The following is a 23,468-nucleotide window of genomic DNA, read 5'->3' as shown; positions in this document are numbered from 1 at the left end:
ATGTTAGCTAGTTTGCAGCTAACCTCAGTTCTCTCACTAGTAAGGAAGCTAGCTTGCTGCTATATTAATATGTTAGCTAGCTCTCCGCTAACCTTAGTAATCTCCCCGGTAACGTAGCTAACTCACTGCTAAAGTTAGCATGTGTTTTCCCCTACAGCATTAAACACACTGTCTGGAAATGTAATACCTACATCAAATTTACAGTAATTATCCGGGTTTTGATTTAAGATATTTTAGGACGTTTTAAGGACCTGCAGGAACCCTGTATATAATACGTATTTAAATTGTAATTATATAATATAATGTAATTATCTTCATAATGTCATATATGACTAAAACAGTGTATTTCCAGATAAAGACGGACCCCCTGCATCTCCTCGTGTTCATCACTTTATTGTGCATCAGGTATCAGATGATCTACTTTATTTACTGAACACTTTCATCCCTTTCTTCCACTCGTTTATCATCTTTTTCCAAGAAATGCAATAAGTCACACGCTGTGAACATTAAACACTTCATTATAACAGCGACTTTAAACTGATTACAGTCTTCAAATGTCTCTCGGAGGAAGAAAACCAAACTTTTATCAAAGTTAAAGAAAGGATCTCAGCAGACGTGGAACTTTCACTGATAATTCCACCAAAATTAAAGACTTAAGGGTCGAGTCTTTGTCTTTATCTTTAAATAAGTGCAGAGTCTCTCCAGATCTTCAGGTGAGGATCTGGCATCTACTTGGCCACCTTGCGGAGCTCGGCGAGGACCCAGATGGCGAAGGTGAGCAGAGCGACGGATCCGGATTGGTGAGTAGCTGCCAGGGGAGTGGGCACGTACAGGAGCAGGGTACTGATGCCAAGAACCACCTGCAGAAATTAAAAATGAGATACAGTTAAAAAGCACTTCATAAACTGTAATTTAAATACTGTATTAAACTTATTTTATTGAGATTTTAATTGATTTTAACTCTCGCCACAAAAACTCTTCCTCATAGAAACAGACGAGGCCCATGGTCACTCTGGAGGAGATGCAGAGATCCACAGCTCAGGTGAATCAGGAGAATCAATCAGTTAAAATGGCTTTTTTATATATTTACTCAGGTTATATTTGCCTGATCTCAAAATTTATTTGATAATTAGAACAATGTAATTTATACTATTTATATCTATCAGAAGAAACATCACAGTTAACTTAAGAGAGTGAAATTTAACACAGGGCTAGATTGGTTTAATAAATAAAATTATCATTTAAAAACTGCTTTTTAAATTTACTCAGGTTATATCTGTCTGACATTAAAGTTTGTTTGATAATTTAAAAAAATGTAAGTATGATTTAAAAAAAATGTTTGTCATTTTTTTATATCAGACAAATATAACGTGAGTGAAAATTATAGAGCAGTTTTTATTTAGTAATAGAAAATATATAATATATCCCAATCTATCTAAACACTTTCACATAAGGCTAGATTGGTTTAGATCATTTTCTTCCCCTAACTAAATCAGTTAAAATTTAGCTTTTAATTCAGGTTTTTTATATTTACTCAGGTTATATTTGTCTGATCTCAAAGTTTATTTACTCATTAAAATAAAAAATAAAATATATATATATATATACACTGTTTATATCAATATCAGAAGAAAAATCCCAGTTAATTTAAGGGAGGGAAATTTAACACAGGGCTAGATTGGTTTAATAAATAAAATTATCATTTAAAAACTTAAAAACTGCTTTTTATATTTAATCAGGTTAAATATGTCTGATATGATGTATGATAAAAGCAAAAACAAAAACCTGTAAACACCTCATTTCCAGAACACCACGCCCATCAGTGTAGATATATTCAGAAGATCTGCTGCTATGGATTTTATTACCCAGAATTCCTCCCACTGTGTGTGTTTTAGGGAAGGAGGTGGAGTTGTGTAACTCACCTGAGTATAGGCCATGGCTGTGAGGCAGGTGATGGCGATCTTGGCCCTGCGGGGGAGGTGAAGGCGTCTGGAGAACAGGTAGAGGCCGCTGATAGCTGCTAATGAACCGATAGCCTACAGGACAACAAACAACATCTCAATAAACAGCAGGAAGTGAAGGTTAAACAGCAGGAAGTGAAGGTTAAACAGCAGGAAGTGAAGGTTAAACAGCAGAATCCAGAGTTTTACAACACCCCTATTGTTCAGTATTGTATTTTTCATACTACAGGGTTAAAATGCACTTAATCTTTTTTTTAGGGATCTTACACCGTTCTTCTAATTCTTCTCTTCTCTGCTGAAACTGAGACTCAGTTCTTAATCATGTTAATCTGAGCTAAAGGCTAAAGCTGCTGTTTCCATGTGGGTCAGCCAGACGTCTTCCTGTAGCAGTTTTTTTTTCTCCAGTTTCTAAGAGTCTTTATTTGAAGGTGTAGAAACAGTACTCACCGCTCTCTGACTTCATCTGTAATTTCTCTAAAGACTAAAAGAACTTCTACTTTTAATAGTTACAGAGTTCTCTGTGTTTTATCTGAGTCTTTTTCTAGTTATTATTATGATGAAAGTGTGAATGTGCTGTAAGTGTGTAAGTGCTGCTGCAGTAGAGAATAACAGCAGTAACTCCATCTGCTCCAACACTACAGCTTTACTACAGAATAAGAGTTTAGAAATTGATTTTTAAAAAAGGTCAAAGATCAGTTTAATTTCATTAATACAGAACCAGCTGTAAAACCAATTCTAGAGAGATGGACAGACAGATAGTGAGTGAGAGACTTAGTAATATAGAGAGAGATAGAAAGAGTGATAGAAAGAGTGATGGAGAGATAATGGAGTGATAGTGATAGAGAGCGAGAGTATTGTTGTACTATAATATAAAATTATTTTTAGTTTTTCTTAAAGAAACCTGAAAGTTTACTGCAAAATTTAAATTTACTGAATTTTGTACCATTTTTAGTTATTGACGTATAAAAAGCAGTTATTTAACACTATATTATCTACAGCAGCTAAAGCTCTATATATATATTTAAATACCTGCTTTTAATTACACTATATAATATCTGCTATTTCTCTTTTCTCTTCATTGTAAATTTTCTAAACCTTGTTTTAATAAATGCCAAAAGAATTGATTACTAATATTGTTGTCCCTGTGCTTTTATTATTTTTTATTATTTACTATTTTAAGGGAAATTAAATGATCCACTCATTATAAAGCCTATTATATTAAAATATTATTTTTTATATACTTTGCATAATACTTAACTACTATTTATACACATATATATTTACCCTAACAATATTAACACTACATTTTTGCATTAATCATTTGATTAACTGTAAAATGTTTTTTTGCAAAGTGTATAAAGTAAAATATTGTAAAAAGCCTATTTAACAGCGTAAATTATTACAGATAATAACAAATAATTTACTTTAAAGTCTGAGTGGATTGTTTTTGAAGAAGTTCTTGTACAGAAATACTATAATTTCATATATATAATATCATTTTTGATTAAATCATTAAAGTTACTAACTAAATTCCTAAAATAAAGTAACTTTTTAATGATATTCAATTTTTTTGTGCACTATTCACTAGTATATTTAAAGTATATTGTAGACGACGCTCACCAGCACTCTGTGGTCAAACTGAACGGTGGTCGGGTTCTCAAAGAAGTTCTTTAAGGCCGGGGAGAAGTTCATCAGGTCGTCGGGGATCCAGTAGTCGCCCATCTTCGGGAAAGAATTATAAACCAATCCAGCGTCCAGACCGGCGACGAACGCTCCTGCAATATATTTACACTTTTAATTTTAAACTAAAAATCAGTTTTAAATGACTTTTAACCAGATTTTAACCAAATCATGTGCATGCTGGAGGAGTGTGTGGTCAGGAATAAGGCAAGACTTAAATCTGATATACCTACAGTGGTTTGCAAAAGTATTCATACCCCTTGAACTTTTTTTTGTCACTTTACAACCACAACTTAAATGTATTTTACTTCAATTTTAAGGAAAAGACAAACTCAAAAAGTAGCATGTAATTGTAAAGTTGAACCAAAATGATAAAACATTTAGCAGAAGTGTTTAAAATATTTAAAAAGACTTAAGATTTAAGACTTAAGATTAAAATAATGAGAACAGAACCTGAGAGAGCGGTGAGGAAAACCAGAGCTCCAGTTCCTTTAGCGAATCTCCTGAGCTGCAGCACCTGCCGAGTTTCTGGAAGCTGTAGAGGAACATTCAGAACTTCAGATATATATTTATATAAATATATATATATAAATAAAAATAAGTGCATTTGTCCTCTCCAAAATTGATACCACAGAAACAGGGTTCCTGCACAATTTTAAAAGTCAGATTTAATACTTTTTAAGACCTTTTTAGATCACAATAAATATAATAAAAATAATTTGTTGCATTGCAAATCAAAACTTAACGTGGCTAACTCGCTGCTAGCGTTACTATGTGACCTAGCTTGCTGCTAATGTTAGCTAGCTCTCCGATAACCTTAGTTCTCTCTCCCAGGTAACGTAGCTAACTCGTCGCTAACGTAACTAACCTATATAGCCAATATAGGTAATAAATATATATATATATACATATATTGTATATTGCTTTTTAGCTAACAAATATAGAACACCTTCAGCTAATAAATATATATATATATCGTATATCACTTTTTAGGTAATAAATATACATATATTGTATATCGCCTTTCAGCTAATAAATATATATCACCTTTTTAGCTAACAAATAGATATATACACCGCCTTTCATTTAATATATATAGAGATATGTGTGTATATATATATATATATATATATATATATATATATATATATATATATATATATATATATATAGTATATTGTACATCGCGTTTTTAACTAAAAAATATAGATATATATATATATCGGCTTGAGTTTTTGTGGGAGCAAATCCACGTCAATTAGAAACACAAAGCAAATGTTCACTATGCAAATTAGTTTCACTGTTTTTATGATACACCTGTGGAAAGGGAACACCTGAGTTCTGTGATTTAGATGAGTGAGTAAATGTTTATTACAGAGTAGAATCTATACTCTAAAACTGTATAAATGAAATCAGCAGTACGGTGCTGTTCTCTCCTCACCTTGTTAGCAGGTAGCATCAGTTTCAGACCCGTCCACAAGCTGGCGCAGTAGAGCAGCAGAGCTGAGCCCAGGTGAGAGGCCAGGCGGTACTGACTGACCCGCGGGACATCATACGACTCCGGCTTCTCCTCCAGACCACTCTTTACCATATACCATCCCAGAAGCCCCTGCACATCAGATCACACTCACTTTATTCAGAATATATTCTGCATTATAGATTCATACTAAACTCATCAGGATATTTAGTTAACAGCTGTGCTGAACTCATCAAGAGTTAGTTACTTTCAGTCCTGTGATGGAAAACTATAATAATAACTTTTTGGATGAAATTCATGAAACAAAGACTAATTAAATCCAATTAAACTAAAATATTTGAGTTTTATATCGACCTTTTTTTATTTGACAAACCAACTCTAAAACAACTGCTGTTCGTTCAATGCAGATCCCAATTGTTCAACCAAACTTTAATTTTAATAGAAAATACATGATTTATATATTATTTATATATATTTGGAATCTGTTGTTCCTTTTGGCTTGTAAAGGCCCTTTGCTTACGCCCACTGGTTCTCTTTGGCCTGCACTAGCAGGTATAATGTATGGTAAGCTATTTTAATATATAATAAATATAGAAAGACAGGTATAATGTATGATAAGCTAATTTTATATATAATAAATATACATAGACAGGTATAATGTATGGTAAGCTATTTTTATATGTAATAAAAATATATTTGGAATCCGTTGTTCCTTTTGGCTTGTAAAGGCCCTTTGCTTACGCCCACTGGTTCTCTTTGGCCTACTCTAGCAGGTATGATGTATGGTGGGCTAAGCTATTTTAATATATAATAAATATATATAAAATATATATAGACAGGTGTAATGTATGGTAAGCTGTTGGTTAGTGTATTAATCAGTAACAGTACCTGGAAGAAGACGAAGCCGCAGAGCCCCAGAACTCGGGTCTTCATGGATCTGTTAAAGTAGCCCTTCTTCCAGAAGTAGACGGTGGGCAGGATGTAGGCTAAACCCACCAGCCGCCCCCACATCCTGTGCCCCCACTCCATATAGAAGATAAACTTAAACTCCGTCAGGGTCATATCTCTGTTCATTCTGTTTAAAAACACACAGAAAATATACAAAATTTATACAAAATTACAGATCATTCATCTAAACTGTTCTGTTTATAATAAGAATTTAACAAAGCACTGTAGCACGATGCATCTGAACGTATAAAAAAAGTGTTTATAGTATTCATAGCACCATTTTACATTTATTTAAATATAATATTCTTGATATTGATAAGAACATCGTCATCGCAAAAAATACCCCACAATTTCAACATAATATTTTCAACACTATATTTTTACAGTCTATCAGTAAACGTCTATTTTCATACATAAGGAGCACCGGATTATAGGGCGCATTTTAAGCAACAATAGTAAGGAACAAGAGTGTCGCCATGTTTCCCTGGAGAAGGCCTAAATAAACAAAACTGTAATTCTTATTTATAATTTTATTATTTACTAACTACAGCGCTAAGCGCTAACTCATTTTTTGATAATTGAAAAATTGATGAAATGGATGAAAACCCATTTCTTCATCAATATACTGAATGTATATTTAAAAAAAAAAAAAAAACGTTTTATATCGAATTTAGCTTGATACACTGACCGTAAAACCTTTTCTTATACATTTTGTTACTAAAATGTCTTTAGTTTTTTTTTTTCTTGAATGTAGTTCAGTGTACAAGAAATACATTTATCCATTTTTATTTTTTCTAGTTTTTATTATTTTTTCACAATTCAAATTTCATGAAAAATTAAAAGAGAAATCTTAAATCATTTTTCAGATTTTTGCATCTTGTAATTTGATTGTATAATGCACCTTACTTTTGTTAAAATATGGTCATTTACCGATGTTTAGGGTTGTGGCGTTTGTGATATTATTGTTATTAATTAATAAGTCTGTGCCTCTTCAGTGCTGTAATGTTGATTAACATAATTCTGAACAGATTTCACTCATTTAAACATCCCAAAATGTCGGTTTAATTCAGGCTCTGTTTGCGAAAGGCTGAAATGAGAAAAAAAAAAAACACTTGATAACTGAAAAATTGATGAAATGGATAAAAACCCATTTCTTCATCAATATACTAAATGTAAAAAAAAAAGAGTGCTGGATGTTAATCTGCACAGATTTCTCTCCTGAAAACTGCTTCCATTTATGTACACTAAGATTAGATTTCCAATATTTAGCAGCAGCGCTTAGCGCTAGTAAATGCTGCCCGACAGAGCTACACTGATAAACCCTGAGTGTTTGGGTATACCAGGGCGCTATCAGCTAGCGGTTTATTCCACGTAGCCACGTATTCCTTAATACCTGACTGATAAAATTCATACATAAGGAGCACAAAATTAAAGAAACTAAATTAAAGAAGCATTAATAGCATTGTATACTTGATACATCTATGCTAAAGTGGGTGTTTAGCAGCCTGATGGCCTGAGGGAAGAAACTGTTTCAGAACCACAGTGAAGCAATTCTAAGCAGTAGGAATTGGAATGTTTATACTGGAATCAGTATTATTAATGTATTTAATGTAATTTCCCATCATGCAGGAGCTGAACTTACATTTTAAACTCTGGAAATTGCTGATATTTGGAGAATTCTGCCTCCCATTCAGCCTGAGATCTCGGCGGCTTCATCTCCTTCACCAAGTGCCAGTCCACCATCGAGAGCCCGGACTCCGTCAGCCTGAAACAAACAGCAGAAAACATCAGAAAACATCACTTCATCAACTGGAGACACTCTAACGTCTTTATTCCAGCATTAAAATCACTTCTAATAAAATTATATAAATATAAAACATCCATGAGTTGAGTCTGGTCTTTGATTAAATGACTATGTAATTCTGAGTAATCAGGGTCATATAAGTGCACGTCCTTTATTACTGTATTTTCTGAACTATAAGACAACAGAATATAAAGCGTATTTTAAGATACACTAGTAAGGAACAGGGGTTCAGGGGTTTTGGCAAGTTTTCCTTCTAATTCATCAGCTAAGCTTAGCAGAAAAAATATAATTCTTAACTTTTTGATACAGTGACTTAATTAGCTAGCTTATTCTAATATCCTGTTGAAAGCATTTTTCTTTCATTATTTTTACGTTGAAATATACACTAGGGAAGCACGATTGGACATGGTTGCACAACCGGTCATAACACCGGTCTTTAAAGAAAAGCGAGGAACCGCACAAGTTTGCTAAACTATTTAAATTTCCCCAAATAAATGTACTATTTATTATTAAAATCTGATGCTCTGTTGAGTTTTATATAATGTTACTCCACCAACACACAGCTTTTAACAGCCGCTTTCCATCACAGATATTTTAGTGCTACATGTGGGTGGCTGGAAAGTCATGTTTTAGAAAAATACACGTATGAAAAACGGGATTAAAGTAAATAAAGAGAAATTAAAGGACTGAATGTTCTGGGGTTTATTTTATTAGCAGTATTTTCCTAAACTACATCCTTTTAATAAAACCCTTAAACTATGATACTGAACTACACCTCACACTTTTCTTCTGCTGTAGCAGTTATTTCTGTTCAGTTCAGCAGTAAAAACATGCTGTTCATCTTATTCTACTTTAACAAAGTGGTGATTGGATTTCTTTATTATATTATAAACTCAAATAAGGCCTATGGGGTAAAAATCTCAGTCTCTAGAAAGTTGGTCTGAAAACTATGTATAATTTTCATTCCACTTTACAGTCATGTGCTAATTTGTGTTGGTCTATCAACACAAAAAAAATTCAGGTGGATCGGATACGGTGTTGTGCTGAATTCAACATCCCCGCCAGAAAAAGCACCCTCTCTCTGAGCAAAATTCTAAGTAAAGTCAAAGTGCTTTTATACAGCAGATGGTGCGTATGTGCTGCAAAGAGGCGGTGCTTCTTATGGCGGGGGTTCAGGTTTCAGATTTCAGCACTACTATATTACTACTATATTACTATTATTATATTTCAGCACCCCCGCCAGGAAAAGCGCCCCCTCTCGGGAGAGGCTGCGGGTGACGTGACTATTCTACTATACGAGTCGAGTTAGAACAGCATCTTGGGTATTTTCATTTTCTAAAAAAAAAAATTTAAAGCCAAGAAGACGTGGGTGCACACTCCCGAGAGGGGGTGCAGAATTCAGCACAACGCCAGATAAACAGGTTTATCATCACTGACCTGGTGACTCCTCCCAGCACCACCGCCCCCAACACCAGCCCACTGCATCCCACCAGCCAGCGGCCCACGGTTCGATCTGTAGCGGCGTTGGGTACGGACACCGCGGTGGGGGTTCGAGCCGCTCCGGATTCAGCCACCACTGTGTTCTGTCCTCTCTGTAGCAGCCACTGTCTCAACGGCGTCCGCTACCGAAAAAAAAAAGAGGAAGAATTAGTGTTACCACTACAGATCAGTGTTTATTCATTTCATTTTCTGTCAGTTTAAGGCTAAATGCAAAAATAGAAAATTGGATGTAAAAAACTATTATTTAATTTATATATATATATATATATATAGTAGTACAGTGTACAGGAAAAAACTATCCATTTTTCCAATTTTAGTTGTTTCATTTCAATAGGAATTTCATGAAAGATAAAAATATATATTTTTTTTCTTTATTGTTTTTATTTTTTCATTTTTGCATTTAGCAAGTTGCACTTTTTTCTTGAAATGCTGTTTGTGAAAGGCTAAAATGAAAAACTAGATTGGAACTAGAAAATTGGATTAAAAAATAATTATCATCAATATACTGAGTGTAAAAAAACAAACAAACATTATTTTCAAATTTAACTTGATACGGTCAGAAAATTAAACTGCTAAACATTACACTGACCATAAAGCCTGTGTTTTATTTCATTCTTACCATTTGGTGTAGTTCGAGTTTCAGGAAAAATGGACAAAAATAAAAAATAAAAACACACAATTTTTTATTTCTGCATCTTGTAACAAAAGTAAGTTGCATTATACCATCAGATTATAAAATATAACAAAGGGAAGAGAATATATATTTTTTCAATTCTGTTTAAGATAAAAAAAATGATTTATTTCTTCTTCACCAAAGTAAACAAAGTTTTACACCCAATTTTCTATGATCAAATTTAACGTGAAACCGTCAGAAAATTAAACGGATACATTTCTGAGTGTATCAAGCACAATTTTTTTTAATTATCGAGTTTTTTCATTTCAGCCTTTCGCAAACAGAATTTCAAGAAAAAAGAAAAGTTGAATCTTCTCTCACTTTTTGTCCAATAACACAAATCTAAACCTGCAAAATGCAAAAATGAAAAAAGTCAGAAAATAAAGAAAATATTAATACATTAATTTCTCCTGAAATTCAGATTGTGAGATGAGAGAGATGAAATAATTTTTTTTTATATCCAAATTTCTATTTTTGCATTTAGCCTCAAAATGGCAGAAAATTAAATTAATAAACGTTACACTGAACCTTTACCATCAATTTCTATATATGTTTTTTATTTAGCCTAAAATTGTCAGACAATTGATTGATGAATGTTGCACTGTAGCTCTAATATAGAGTATAACAAGAGTTCAGTTTATGAATTAATACTGAAATATTTGAATTGAGGTATGAATTGTTTGTATATGGTTATAAGTGAGTGTACCCGGGTGTACCTGAGGACAGGTGTGACTCTTGACCTTAATTATGACCTCAATTAACGAGGCTTTAATAGCGTCGCGTGCCTCTGCGTTAATTAGCGCTATAACTCGCGCGTTAAACCCGCGGGAGAGGTTCTGTTAGCGGGTTCTGTTACCGGGTTCTGCAGCGCGGTTCTCCCCGTGGTCCTGAAGCCGCTGCACACCGCGTGCCGGAGGTTCGGGAGCAGCATGGTTCCGTCCTGTAGATCCAAACACACACAGGACCTCCGCTTCCTCACACCGGCACCATGTTGTTTGAATCATTTGGTGAGTCGGTTCCTTTTTCCCGACCGAACCGAGCAGGACGGATCTGCGCCCTGATTGGTCAAGAGCGACCGACCACTTTTAAAACTTATTTTTTATATATTTTTTAAAATAACTATTACTTTTTTTTATTTTAGATTGTATTATTAGTTATTAGACAAAGAGAAAAGTGTTGTTTAAGAAATAAAAAAATACATATTTAAACGCAAAAAATAAATGCATTTACTTAGATATTAGAGAAAAAGAAAAAAAGTTGATTTAGAAAAAAAATACATAAACAAAAAATACTTTACTTATTTTTTTAACATTGTATAAGTTATTAGAGAAAAATAATTTTAAATTAACATTTTCAATAAACCTGGAAAATAAAGAAAAAATAATATACATATTATAATGTATAATCTCTGGATCGCTAAAGAAAGAAATGAATCGGTTCACTCGGCTGAATCAAACTTCGCTTGGTTTAATCCTGACTCCCCTCTGACCTCTGATGTCACGTGCCATTTTGGAAAAAAAGTAAAAATGTTATTATTTTTATCATTTTATTTTAGCTTTTTTTTCTCATGATTTTTCATCGACTAATTGGAAAGTTTACTCTCCAGAGTGTTTGATGCTAGTGGACTTAAAAATATAAATACAAATAAAATATTTACATAAAATAATCGTGTTATTCAAGCCCGATTCAACTTTGACCCCTGACGTCACGTGATATTAAAAAAACGATTTGCATGTTTTGTAAGCAGTTTTATAATTTTATTTTTATTTATTTTTGACAAATATTGTAAATTGAAATTTTTTTAAAAACGGGCTCAAAATGATCCCACGTGTGGAATGTTCATGTCTTAGCTTTTTTAAGTTTTATTTTTTACGTGTATATATTTTTTGTATTTTTTTTTTTTTGCGTTAAAATGTTTATTTATTTATTAACCAATAGGTTACTTTTCTGTTCGTCTAATAACCAATAAAATGTGAAAATATATCTAAAGTTACAATTATTTTAAAATAAATATTAAAAGAATGTTTAAAAAAAAGGTTGGTCGCTCTTGACCAATCACAGCGCAGATCCGTCTTGCCTGGTGTTCTGTCGAGTTGGGCTACCCGTGGATATGCGCTTCCTACCACCAGTACGCATGCGCGCAACTATATATTTATGTTTTCGAGTTTTTTTTACGATAGTTTTTATTTATTTTAGTACAAAAAACAATTTGAGCGTCTTCTCGTTATTATTATATATATTTTTTGATTGTTACAAATGTGAACATGGCAGATAATAATAATATTACTAATAAAATAATAAAAATACAATTTAAAATACAAAACTAGGGTTATAATCAGCCCTATTCCCTTAACTGTAGTCTGATATACTGATTCAGACTTTGTAAATATTATACAGATATTATTTATTAAATACGCTGCTTTTTATTGTATTTTTATGTTTAAATATAGAGTAGGGGAGCAGGATTTGGCGGGGTATCAGATCTCGGCAGAGCCCCGGGCTGGCGGGTTATAAACAGAGCTGAACTACAGGCTGAATGTGACCCAAAAACACGGTTTTAAGGTAAAAATAACCGGATTCCGCTGAAACTGAAGCGGTTTATTCTTATTGAATCGCTATTCGACCGATCTGATGTTGATTTTAATCAGTTTATCGCTGTTTAATCCCGCTGTATGAGTGTGAGCAGCAGTGTGGCAGATTAACACTCTCTCACTTCTTTATTAAACTTCATTATTTCTTTATTTTACACATTTAAACACTTTAATCTGCTGTAATTCGCTGTTTAAAGCGTGCAGATCAGCCTGTCTGCATCAATTTGCAGTTCAACAATCAGAAAAATCATCATATTATATAATAATCAATAATAAATAACAATAATGCAGCCTAAACAGTAAACAAGTAATCTAATATATGTCTTTGAAATACTGATTATTAAATAAAAAACTGCTCATTTGACTCAATTGTGAAGTCGAATAATCTGTCTGTTATATTTGACGATTAGTCTATCAGTCAGTAGGAGTGGTATTACTGATTGTTAGTCGAGTAATCCGTTTGTTATTCTGACGATTGTTTCGATGGTCAGATAATCAAATGATTATTTTGTTGATTAGTCAGTAGAGATGGGAGTAATGATTATTTTAGTAGTCGAATAATCAGTTAATCATTTTGTTGATTAGTTAATAGAGCTGGGACTAATGGTTGTTTTGATAGTCGAATAATCGATTTAATAATTGATTTATTTTGTCGGTTAGTTAATAGAGCTGGGATTGATAATTGTTTGTCAACTAATCTGTTGTTTAGTAAATAGAGTTGGACAAATGATTGTTTTGATAGTTGAATAATTACTTGGTTATTTTGTTGATTAGTCAATAACGTTGGGATTAATGACTGTTTTGGGATTAAAATCTGTTTATAAATTTGTCGATTAGTCGATAGGGCTGGGACTAATGATTGTTTTGTTAGTCGACTAATCTGTTGATTAATTTTCCAATTGATCGATTAGTCAGTAGGGCTGGGGTTAATGATTTAATTCGGTTAATTAGGTGACTAATATGTGATTTATTATTTCGATTAGTCAGCGATTATTTGTGTTTGCTTGTTGCTGCATTTTAATTGGTTGATTGCAATCTGGAGGAGACACATATGAGATTCTGTTTTTTATTAGTAGTTTTTTAATTAGAATATTGTTAAATTTTAATATTATACCTGTGAGTTATAGTGTTTATTGTCCTTATAAAAAAACATATATATATATATTCCCAGGTTAACACTCTTTAGTATCATAAAAACTGTACAAATGACCTATATATGTAAAATGGCTACATTTATTTTGTAGACATTTTCCCATGTATTCTTATGCAAAATTTTGGAATAATGAATTTCCTTTTTATAGGTAGATAATGTCTTCTAAAGAAACCATCTATTATCACCTAGCATTATCAATATTTAGCATAAACGAGTGTCAGGACGGACTTTTACCTCTTTTATTACCTTTGATTTTAAAGGGAATGATGTAATGTCTCTCTGATGGTGTGTTTTCTGATGTTTCTTCTCGTTTGCAGGATGTCTGAAGGCTTCCAGATGGAGGTATGTGTGGATTCAGTTGAGTCAGCGATAAACGCAGAAAGGGGAGGTACACTTAAAATGCTAATTCTCAACCATGTTTAAATAATTTCTAAAGTATTATTGATGATTATTTGGATGAGATGATGCTCTCATAGTGCTTTTCCACTCAAGAGGAACCGGTGTTGTGCCGATTTAAGCACCCCCGCCAGGAAAAGCACCCTCTCTCAGGAGTGCACACATATATGTCTTCTTCACTTTAACACCTTTTTTTAGAAAATGTAAATATCCAAGATACTGTTCTAAGCTTTACTGACTCCTAAGAAATAAGGAAAAATAGTCACACCTCTTGTCGTCTCTAAAGAGGCACCGGATTATAAGGAGCTCTGACGATTTGTGGGACAATTAATGGATTTTAGGTGCAGCTTATCGTGCAATAAAATACAGTAGGTTCTCCAGCATTATGTGTGACATTTTATCTGGTGGAAACTTGAGCTGGTTTGCTAAAAAAAAAGCACCACTGTTCTTATAATAAACCGAGAATAGAACTGGTTCTTCTGGTGGAAAAGCACTAAAAGTGATTTTAAGCTCTCAGACTGGCTGATGTTACTGGAGCTGTTAGAGAAAAGCCTGGATGATACTGGTGATTTATTTAATTTCAGGAGCTGGACGAATCGAGCTCTGCTCCAGCTTACTGGAAGGAGGAATCACACCCAGCATCGGTGAGTTTCCTTTATTTAATGTATTTTCTATATTATAGATTAATGTTAGTAATGATTAACTGAAATTCAGACAGCGGCAGTGGCCGATGCCCATATTCAGACAGCGGCAGTGGCCGATGCCCATTTTCAGACAGTGGTAGTGGCCGATGCCCATATTCAGACAGCGGTAGTGGCCGATGCCCATATTCAGACAGCGGTAGTGGCCGATGCCCATATTCAGACAGCGGCAGTGGCCGATGCCCATATTCAGACAGCGGCAGTGGCCGATGCTCATATTCAGACAGCGGTAGTGGCCGATGCTCATATTCAGACAGCGGTAGTGGCCGATGCCCATATTCAGACAGCGGCAGTGGCCGATGCCCATATTCAGACAGCGGTAGTGGCCGATGCCCATATTCAGACAGCGGCAGTGGCCGATGCCCATTTTCAGACAGTGGTAGTGGCCGATGCCCATATTCAGACAGCGGTAGTGGCCGATGCCCATATTCAGACAGCGGCAGTGGCCGATGCCCATATTCAGACAGCGGTAGTGGCCGATGCTCATATTCAGACAGCGGTAGTGGCCGATGCCCATATTCAGACAGCGGTAGTGGCCGATGCCCATATTCAGACAGCGGTAGTGGCCGATGCCCATATTCAGACAGCGGCAGTGGCCGATGCCCATATTCAGACAGAGGTAGTGGCCGATGCCCATATTCAGACAGCGGCAGTGGCCGATGCCCATATTCAGACAGCGGTAGTGGCCGATGCCCATATTCAGACAGCGGCAGTGGCCGATGCCCATATTCAGACAGCGGTAGTGGCCGATGCCCATATTCGGTGCAGTGTAGATTGGTCATATATATCAGCTCTGCTGCTGTTTAAACCAGGCAGGAGGATATAAATATAAATATTTAGGTAGTTTCTGAAGTGCAGCTGTTTTCAGGTCTGCTGCAGGTGGTTAAGGAGAACGTACAGATACCTGTGTACGTGATGATCCGACCCCGCGGGGGAGACTTCCTGTATACGGACCGAGAGGTGGAGGTGATGAGGAGGGATATCGAGCTGATGAAGATCCACAGGGCTGATGGGCTGGTGCTGGGGGCGCTGACGGAGGACGGCCGGGTGGATGCTGAGCTCTGCATGGAGCTGCTGGGTACGTTCTCCAGCACTAAGGCTGGAGCAGCATTAGCATTAGCCGCTAACTGCAATTAGGTACTGTCACGATAACAAAATTTTCAGGACGATATATTGTCCCAGACATTATTGCGTTAAACGATAGTATTGTCATTTTAAAGCAATCTATCTGTATGGCTTGAAACTAAAAGTGGATGAAACTGGCTCTCATCAGTTTTTGATGCACTTAGAATTTTTTTTTTGATTCACAGACCTTCACTTCTTATTATTTTTTTCTCTACTTATTTAAGTAGTTTTTTGCCATTTTTTTGTGTATATTTCCTGTGTTAATAATAAATATAGTTGAATATTGTGTATATATTTCCTGTGTATATGTTGATTTATCTCTCTGCAGCTGTGTGTCGGCCGCTCCCCGTTACTTTCCACAGAGGTAAATGATTTGTTTTATTATCTGTTTTATTTCTGATTGTAATATTTGCGTTTATGTTGTAATCTGATACTGATACTCGGCTCCTGTTTACATTACAGCGTTTGATATGGTTCACGATCCCGCCGTCGCCTTAGAAACGCTGGTATCTCTGGGGTTCGAGAGGATTTTAACCAGCGGCTGCGACGCCTCGGCTTTAGAGGGGCTTCCTCTCATCAAACGCCTCGTAGAGCAGGTCAGATCATCACAAAACAAACTAAAACACTGTTTAAACATTCAGATCAGTGAACTTTTAGATTAAAAAAATTAGATCAGTAAATTTTCTGATGTAAAACAATTTAGATTAATTTTATTTGAATTTGAATTGATCCAAAACTCAGAAATAAAAATAATTTAAGCCATATTTATAATTTCGAACATTTTAACTGAAGAGATTCTAAAAACTCTAAAAAAAAAATTAAATTAACAAATTATGGCATTCTTGTCCTTTTTTTTACAGTTTTACTATTTATTATTTTGTTATTTTCTATTGTCTTATCTTAATTATTAATTTTACTTTACTTTTACTGTTTTTTTTCTTCTCTTTATTCCTTTATCTTTCCTTTATTCTGTATTTAAGCTGCATTTTAATGTATGAAAGGTGTTTTAAAATTTTAATATATTATTATTTTTTTTATTATTATTTCAGATTAAATCTTACGAATATTACTAATTATTTTTATGAGTAAGCTGATATAAATATATTTCTGCATGTATTTGTCTGGAATGGAGGAATCAGAGTGTTGGTGAGGGCTGACAGCATGAAGCACTATGTATTTATCTGCACTGAAAGCAGAGTTAATGGGTTTGATTTCAGCTGTAAAGGTGTATAACTGTGTAGAAAGCTGTCTAACTGTCTACCTGTCGCTCTGCTGTAGTAATTCTGCATGGTTTCTCCTCTCTGACAGGCTAAAGGCAGGATAACTATAATGCCGGGTAGGTCTAAGACTCTGTGTTCGGTATTGTGATACACTATCAGCTTCCAGAAACATATATTGCTTATATATTTCTTATTTTTTATTCCTCCACACCAGGAGGGGGCATCACTGAGCGCAACCTCCAGAGGATACTGGAAGGCTCTGGGGCTCAGGAGTTCCACTGCTCTGCACGATCCAGCAAAGACTCCGCCATGAAATTCAGGTGATTAGAATTAATTCAGTTTATCAATGAATTCTTCATTAAATAGAAAGTAGATGTTTTAAATTATCTGGCAACTTTGGGTAGTGTTCCTCCAGGTGAGAGATCAATGAATTACAATACAACATACTTAAGGACATTTCGACAACTTGACTGACTTTGAGAGGCAGTACAGCATTTTAAGACCAAAATAATCCGAATGCTCATTTTTTTTTAAGAATTGCCCACCATCTACAGGGTTCCTGTAGGTCCTTTAAAAGTCTTAAAAAGTCTTAAAATGTCTTAAATTAAGTAATCGGGAGTAATTACAGTCTTAAGTTGTCTTCAATTTACTGTAAATTTAAAAAATGATGTAGGTATTACATTTCCAGACGGTGTGTTTAATGCCGGTGGAAAAGCACATGCTAACTTTAGCGGTGAGTTAGCTAACATTACCAGAAAGAGAGCTAAGGTTAACTGATAGCTAGCTAATGTTAGCAGTGATCTAGCTAACATACTAATGTTAGCAGCGAGTTATGTAGCTACTTTACTGAGGAGAGAACTAAGGTTAGCGAAGAGATAGCCAACATAGAAACATTAGCGGTGAGCTAGCTAACACGCTCACATAATAACATTAGCGGTGAGTTAGCTACGTTACTGAGAAGAGAACTAAGGTTAGCGGAGGGCTAGCTAACATAGTAAAGTTAAGAATCCGAATGCTCGTTTGAGCCCCACCCCACACCATAACCATGATCCCCCCTCTACCAAACTTTACATATGGCACAATGCAGTCAGACTGGTACCGTACTCTGATTTATTATAATTTGTTTGGGAATTATATACTTATTTCTTTACCTACTTTAGTCCGCACCGTGTGTGTGTTACGGAGTCACATTTATTGAAGCATAACTGGATAAAATACTGTTCACTGTTATATATGTGAACAAACATACAAATAAACACAATAGATGTAAAATATCACGATTATCAAAAATTATTGAGGTCTGGTTCATTTATTGTGCGATAAATTGATATTGCAATTATTGTGACAGACCTACCCACACCATGATCCCCCCTCTACCAAACTTCTATACCAGTATTTTAAACCCCAGTATCTTCATTACTTTCCAATGGTTAAATAAAGTATTTTTATATGTATTTAAATGTGTTTTTCTCCTGCAGGAACTGCAGTGTGATCATGGGAGCGTCTCTCTCGGCTCCGGAGTTTTCTCAGAAAGTGGCCGACGTGGCCAAAGTGCGCACTCTCAACGCCATCGCCAAGAACACTCTGTAGCGCACTGTGGGCGGAGCTTTTTAAAAGGGGCGGGTCCTCCTTAGATTGGTGCACCATAACCCACACTACACCCACCTCAGGGACTGACGGAGATCCACGGGGTTTAGAGATAAAAATACGATGAATCTGTTTTTGATGTTTACAGAACGTGAAGATGCTGCTTTTCTCCTTCTTTATCTGAGTCTCATTACATGATTTGCCTTTAATCCAGGTGTGATTGTGTTTTTTATTGCCGAATTGTTGAAAATTAAGAGTTCTTCTTATTATAAGACCAATTTAAGTGTTCTTAAATATTCATAAAGTTTCAAGAGTTCAGAAATAATCAATATTTGGTGGAATAACCCTGGTTGGTTTTTAATCACAGTTTTTTTTTTTTCATTAATCTTGGCATCATGTTCTCCTCCACCAGTCTTACACACTGCTTTTGGATAACTTTATGCTGCTTTACTCCTTTATGGTTTAATGGCTTGTGATCATCCATCTTCCTCTTAGTTATATTCTAGATTATTTTAATTTGGTAAAATCAAAGGAACTCATTATTTTTAAGTGTTTAAACTGTTTATTTGAGTGAGTAAAGAGCTTAGAATTCCAATGTTGCAATTATCAAGTGGCTGATAATTGGGGCCACCATGCTAACTTGCCTAGCGTTAGCTTAGCTTCACTAAAAATGCAGCTTATGCTAAACTAGTTAGCTGCTGGTCTTTAGCTGTAGCTGCTCTTCGGTTCTAGAGATATAAGATGTTTACATGCAGTAAAATACACTAATTTTATTTTATTTTTTATTTTTATTTTAATGTTTTTGCCTGGAACCACCTCCCACTTTTCAGAGGACTATTTAAGATTTTATTCATTGAGGAAGGATAGGGACATAAGCAAACATGAGAGAAAAGAAGAGATAAAATAAAAAGAGGAGAATAAAAAAAATACTAAAGAAGAAGATAATGAGAATGGGGAAAAAATAAAAATAAATAATTAATGGGGAAAAAAATAATAATTTAAAAAATAACACAAAGTGTTGCTTTATGTATTGTGTTGCTATATATATATATATATAAGATAAAATATTATTTTTAAAGATAGATCTCAGATTTATATTAATTTATAAAGGATAATTACAATGAAGATCGATTTGAATGGAAAAATCTAGTTTTTAAACTCACCCCTACTACTATTATTATTATTGTTATTATGGCTGAAATTCTCAGGTACTGAGAAGATCTGATAACTGAGGGCATCCTGTCTGCTGTAAGTGATAATAATTAACCACATACTGTGATCATCAGAAAGTTGTTTACTCACCATCGATGAGTTACTGTCTGCTGGAGCTGAGTCACTGTTTAAACTCCAGATCAGACGAACCAATCGCTTTAGATCTGAAAATCTCCATTATTTACTCTGTAGGTAGAAGTGTAGATACTGGAGTTTAGAGATTTTACTAAAAGCTATAGTGAGTATAATAATGTTAAAATATTAAATATTAATGTTGATAATATAATGTGGGATTTTGCACTAGGCTGTTCTCTAGTGTTTCAGCTGCATATATGCTGATTGTAAATGAATGTATTTTAGTTGAAATCAAGTAAAGTAAAGATAACCTGCATTTCTACTGAAGTAACTGCATTTATCCACAGATGTTGCTACAGCTGGGCCTGTAGATCCTGTAGCTCTACATTCTATACTTAGTTGGTTTGCTTTGGTTTTCTTTAGTTGAGCTTGGTTTTGGGTTGCTTTGGTTTGGGGTTTAATTGGTTTGGTTGCTCAGGTGTTCTTTGTTTAGGGTTTGGTTTGGGGTCAGTTTGGGTTTGATTGGTTTGCTTTGGTTTTCTTTAGTTGGTTTGGGGTCTGTTTGTTTGGGTTTTCTTTTATTAGGATTTTGTTTGGGATTGGTTGGGTTTGGTTGGGTTGCTTTGGTTTTCTTAAATTGTGGTTTGGTCTGGGGTCAGTTTGGTTGGGATGCTCAGGTTTTCTTTGGTTTAAGGGTTGATTTACAGGTTTATAGGTTGGGTAACGTTGATTTGGTTGGATTACTTTGGTTTTCTTTGGGGTTTGGTTAGGGGTTGGTTTGGGTTTGGTTGAGTTGCTTTGGTTTTCTTTGATTGGGATTTGGTTTGGGTTTGTTTGGGTTGCCTTGACTCTCTTTGATTGGGTTTTGGTTTAGGGTTAATTTGTTTGGGTTGCTTTGGTTTTCTTTGGTTGGAGGTTGGTTTACTTGAGTTGCTTTAATTTTCTTTAGTTGGGATAGGTTTGGGTTTGGTTGAGTTGCTTTGGTTTTCTTTGAGGTCGGTTTGGGTTTGGTTGGTTTGCTTAGGTTTTCTTTGATTAAGGTTTGGGTTTGGTGTCTGTCTGGTTGGGTTGCTTTAGTTTGCAGTTGATTTGGTTGGAATGCTCAGGTTTTCTTTGATTGGGATTTGGTTTGGTTTTGCTTTGGAATTTGGTTTAGGGTCAGTTTGTTTGTGGCAAGACCAAGTGCCTAATCTCAGATCAGATCACAACCGTAATTATTTAAGTTTTTGCTATGCCAATACGTAACTGCATGTAGAATTTTGCTAATCTGTTTGAGATGTTTCACAGAGCATTACAGGGAACGAGAGGCAATGGAATTTGATGGCATACGGCAACATCCTTCCTTTAAAACCTCTGTAATGGATTTAGTGCGACTCTGTGAATAAAAGCTCCAAGCAGCTCCAATCCATTCCCATTTAAAAGCAAATACTGGAGCCATTATCAGCTCTAATTTCACACCTGCTCACATCACAATATCCAGCGTCTGAGTCATTTCTCAGCGTAACGTGTATTTATAGTCGATTCCAGGCCCAATCAGCTAACCTTCATCATTATTCCTCCAGGGGAAGCTCTCCTCTCAGGTGTGATGGGCTTTTTATTAACAGCTGCTCGCTTCTTTAGCTCATTAGCAGTAGTTCACAGAGCGTCTGCCTCATTTACTGAGACACTATGAGCTTCCAGGAATGGAAAAGTGCGTTCTTTATCTGTTATCCAAATATAGTCGTAGAATTAAACTGGAAAACAACAAGAACCTGATCATTTAACATGGGTAAATTAAACCCTGGATTTTTTCACTGCTGGTGTGAATTGTGTGATGTGAAGATGCCCTAGTCATAAGTCAGTCCTAGTGACCTTCTTTCACAAATCTAGTTTATTTGCTCTGTGTAGAGTCGAATCACGTTCCTGTTGGTTTGGGGTTTTTTGGGTCTGGTTTGCATTAATTGGAGGTTGGAGTTTAGTTGGGGTTGTTTTTTTTTTTTTTTTGTTTGGGCATAGGGATGGTTTAGGGTTGGTTTGAGTTTGGTTTTCTTTGGGTTGCTTTAGTGGCCTTTGATTAAGGGTTGGGGATTGTTTGGTGTTGGGTTTGATTTGGGTTGCTTGGGTGTTATTTGATTTGGAGGTTGGGTTTGGTTTATTTTGGGTTGCTTTGGTGTTCTATGGTTGGAAATGGGTTTGGTGTTGGTTGCTTTGGTTTTCTTTGGTTAGCTTTGGTTAAGTTTGGGTTGCTTTGGTGTTATTTGATTAGGGGTTGGTTGGGGGTTTGGGGATGGTTTGGTGTTGGTGTTTGGTTTGGGTTGTTTTGGTTTTCTTTGGGGTTTGGTTAATTTTGGAGTGCTTTGGTTGGGGGTAGGGGATGGTTGGGGGTAGGTTTTTTTTAGGGTAGGGGATGTGCCCAACAAACCATGAATGTTCTCTCCTCTTATTAATCACATCCATCTGGGGCGGAGCCAGAAGATTAATAAAAGTAAACCTAACTCCAGTTCACCAGAATAAAATGTTCAGGTAAGAAATTTCCCCTTAACCAGACGCTACCAGCCCTGGGAGGGTGAAGCCAAGCAAGTTTACACACATTTAAACCAACACATCTTTTTAAATCCCTTTACCTAGTTTTGTTTCTAGACCAGATAAAATCAATAAAACAGACACAAAAAAATGATAGTAAAAAGTGTTATTGTTATTGTGTTTTTGTCTTGATTCCAGTGTGTTTAAGTGCGTATAAAAATCTGTTACAGCATACCTAGACATTTCTCAATATGTTTTAAAGTATAAAAGTATATATTTTTTTCAACCAGGAATGTATTACTTTAATATATTTTAGAAACATTTTACCAATGTAATAATTAAAAAAAGTTACATGATACATTGTACTTTAAGTGAACTACTGTAACAGTTTTTTAACACACTTGCTGAAAAAATGGGCAAAAGTATATTTGGAAATAAGTATTTTATAAGTATATTGAATAACATTAAACTAAACGTGTACTTCATAATAGTCCATTTTTTTATATACACTATATTGTACTTTTTAAAAAAGTATGATCAACATTTAATTTCAAACATTTGATGAAAGCATACTAAAAATGTAGTTTTAATATATATGAGTAAGTGCATAAATCTGTTAGTATATTTACAGCATACTTAGACATTTATCAATATGTTTTAAGTACAATTAAGTATATATATTTTTTCACCAGGGAAGGCTGATATTCCCAGGCAGTAAGAATATATGTATATATGTATGATATATGTATATATATGTTAAAATCAGCTGATAGAAGTATAAACAGGACAGGGACAGGAGGGGAGATGATCACTTCCTCCTGTTGGAAGCAGATCAGGAGCTCGTGAGAGAAGCGCAGCCGGTA

The 23,468-nt window shown here is 34.9% G+C and overlaps 2 protein-coding genes across 3 annotated transcripts; one reads left to right on the top strand and one right to left on the bottom strand.

Annotated features, from left to right (window-relative positions):
• Positions 1–382: 382 nt before the first annotated feature.
• Positions 383–11,034, bottom strand: LOC103027427 (cytochrome c oxidase assembly protein COX15 homolog). The gene is made up of 9 exons (XM_049472094.1): positions 10,900–11,034; positions 9,308–9,492; positions 7,709–7,831; positions 6,007–6,193; positions 5,083–5,250; positions 4,095–4,176; positions 3,582–3,736; positions 1,923–2,036; positions 383–860 (listed from the first exon to the last, which is right to left on the bottom strand). The coding sequence occupies exons 1-9, from the start codon at positions 10,972–10,974 to the stop codon at positions 729–731; spliced, it is 1,221 nt and encodes a 406-aa protein (XP_049328051.1). The 5' UTR covers positions 10,975–11,034; the 3' UTR covers positions 383–728.
• On the top strand, positions 10,954–19,025 carry cutc (cutC copper transporter homolog (E. coli)). 2 transcript variants are annotated; one of them, XM_049472095.1, is made up of 10 exons: positions 10,954–11,050; positions 12,494–12,605; positions 14,105–14,175; positions 14,768–14,827; positions 15,753–15,962; positions 16,338–16,373; positions 16,472–16,605; positions 17,318–17,345; positions 17,444–17,549; positions 18,708–19,025. In XM_049472095.1, the coding sequence occupies exons 3-10, from the start codon at positions 14,106–14,108 to the stop codon at positions 18,817–18,819; spliced, it is 756 nt and encodes a 251-aa protein (XP_049328052.1). In that variant the 5' UTR covers positions 10,954–11,050; positions 12,494–12,605; position 14,105; the 3' UTR covers positions 18,820–19,025. The 2 variants fall into 2 exon arrangements, with proteins under 2 accessions (XP_049328052.1, XP_049328053.1); XM_049472096.1 differs by lacking the exon at positions 12,494–12,605 and having other exon boundaries at positions 10,963–11,050.
• Positions 19,026–23,468: the final 4,443 nt, after the last annotated feature.

Source organism: Astyanax mexicanus, chromosome 25 (genome assembly GCF_023375975.1).
Source record: "Astyanax mexicanus isolate ESR-SI-001 chromosome 25, AstMex3_surface, whole genome shotgun sequence".
NCBI classification, from domain to species: domain Eukaryota; kingdom Metazoa; phylum Chordata; class Actinopteri; order Characiformes; family Acestrorhamphidae; genus Astyanax; species Astyanax mexicanus.
The sequence above is the reverse complement of the archived record's forward strand: the minus strand, read 5'-3'. Positions and strand labels throughout refer to the sequence as shown.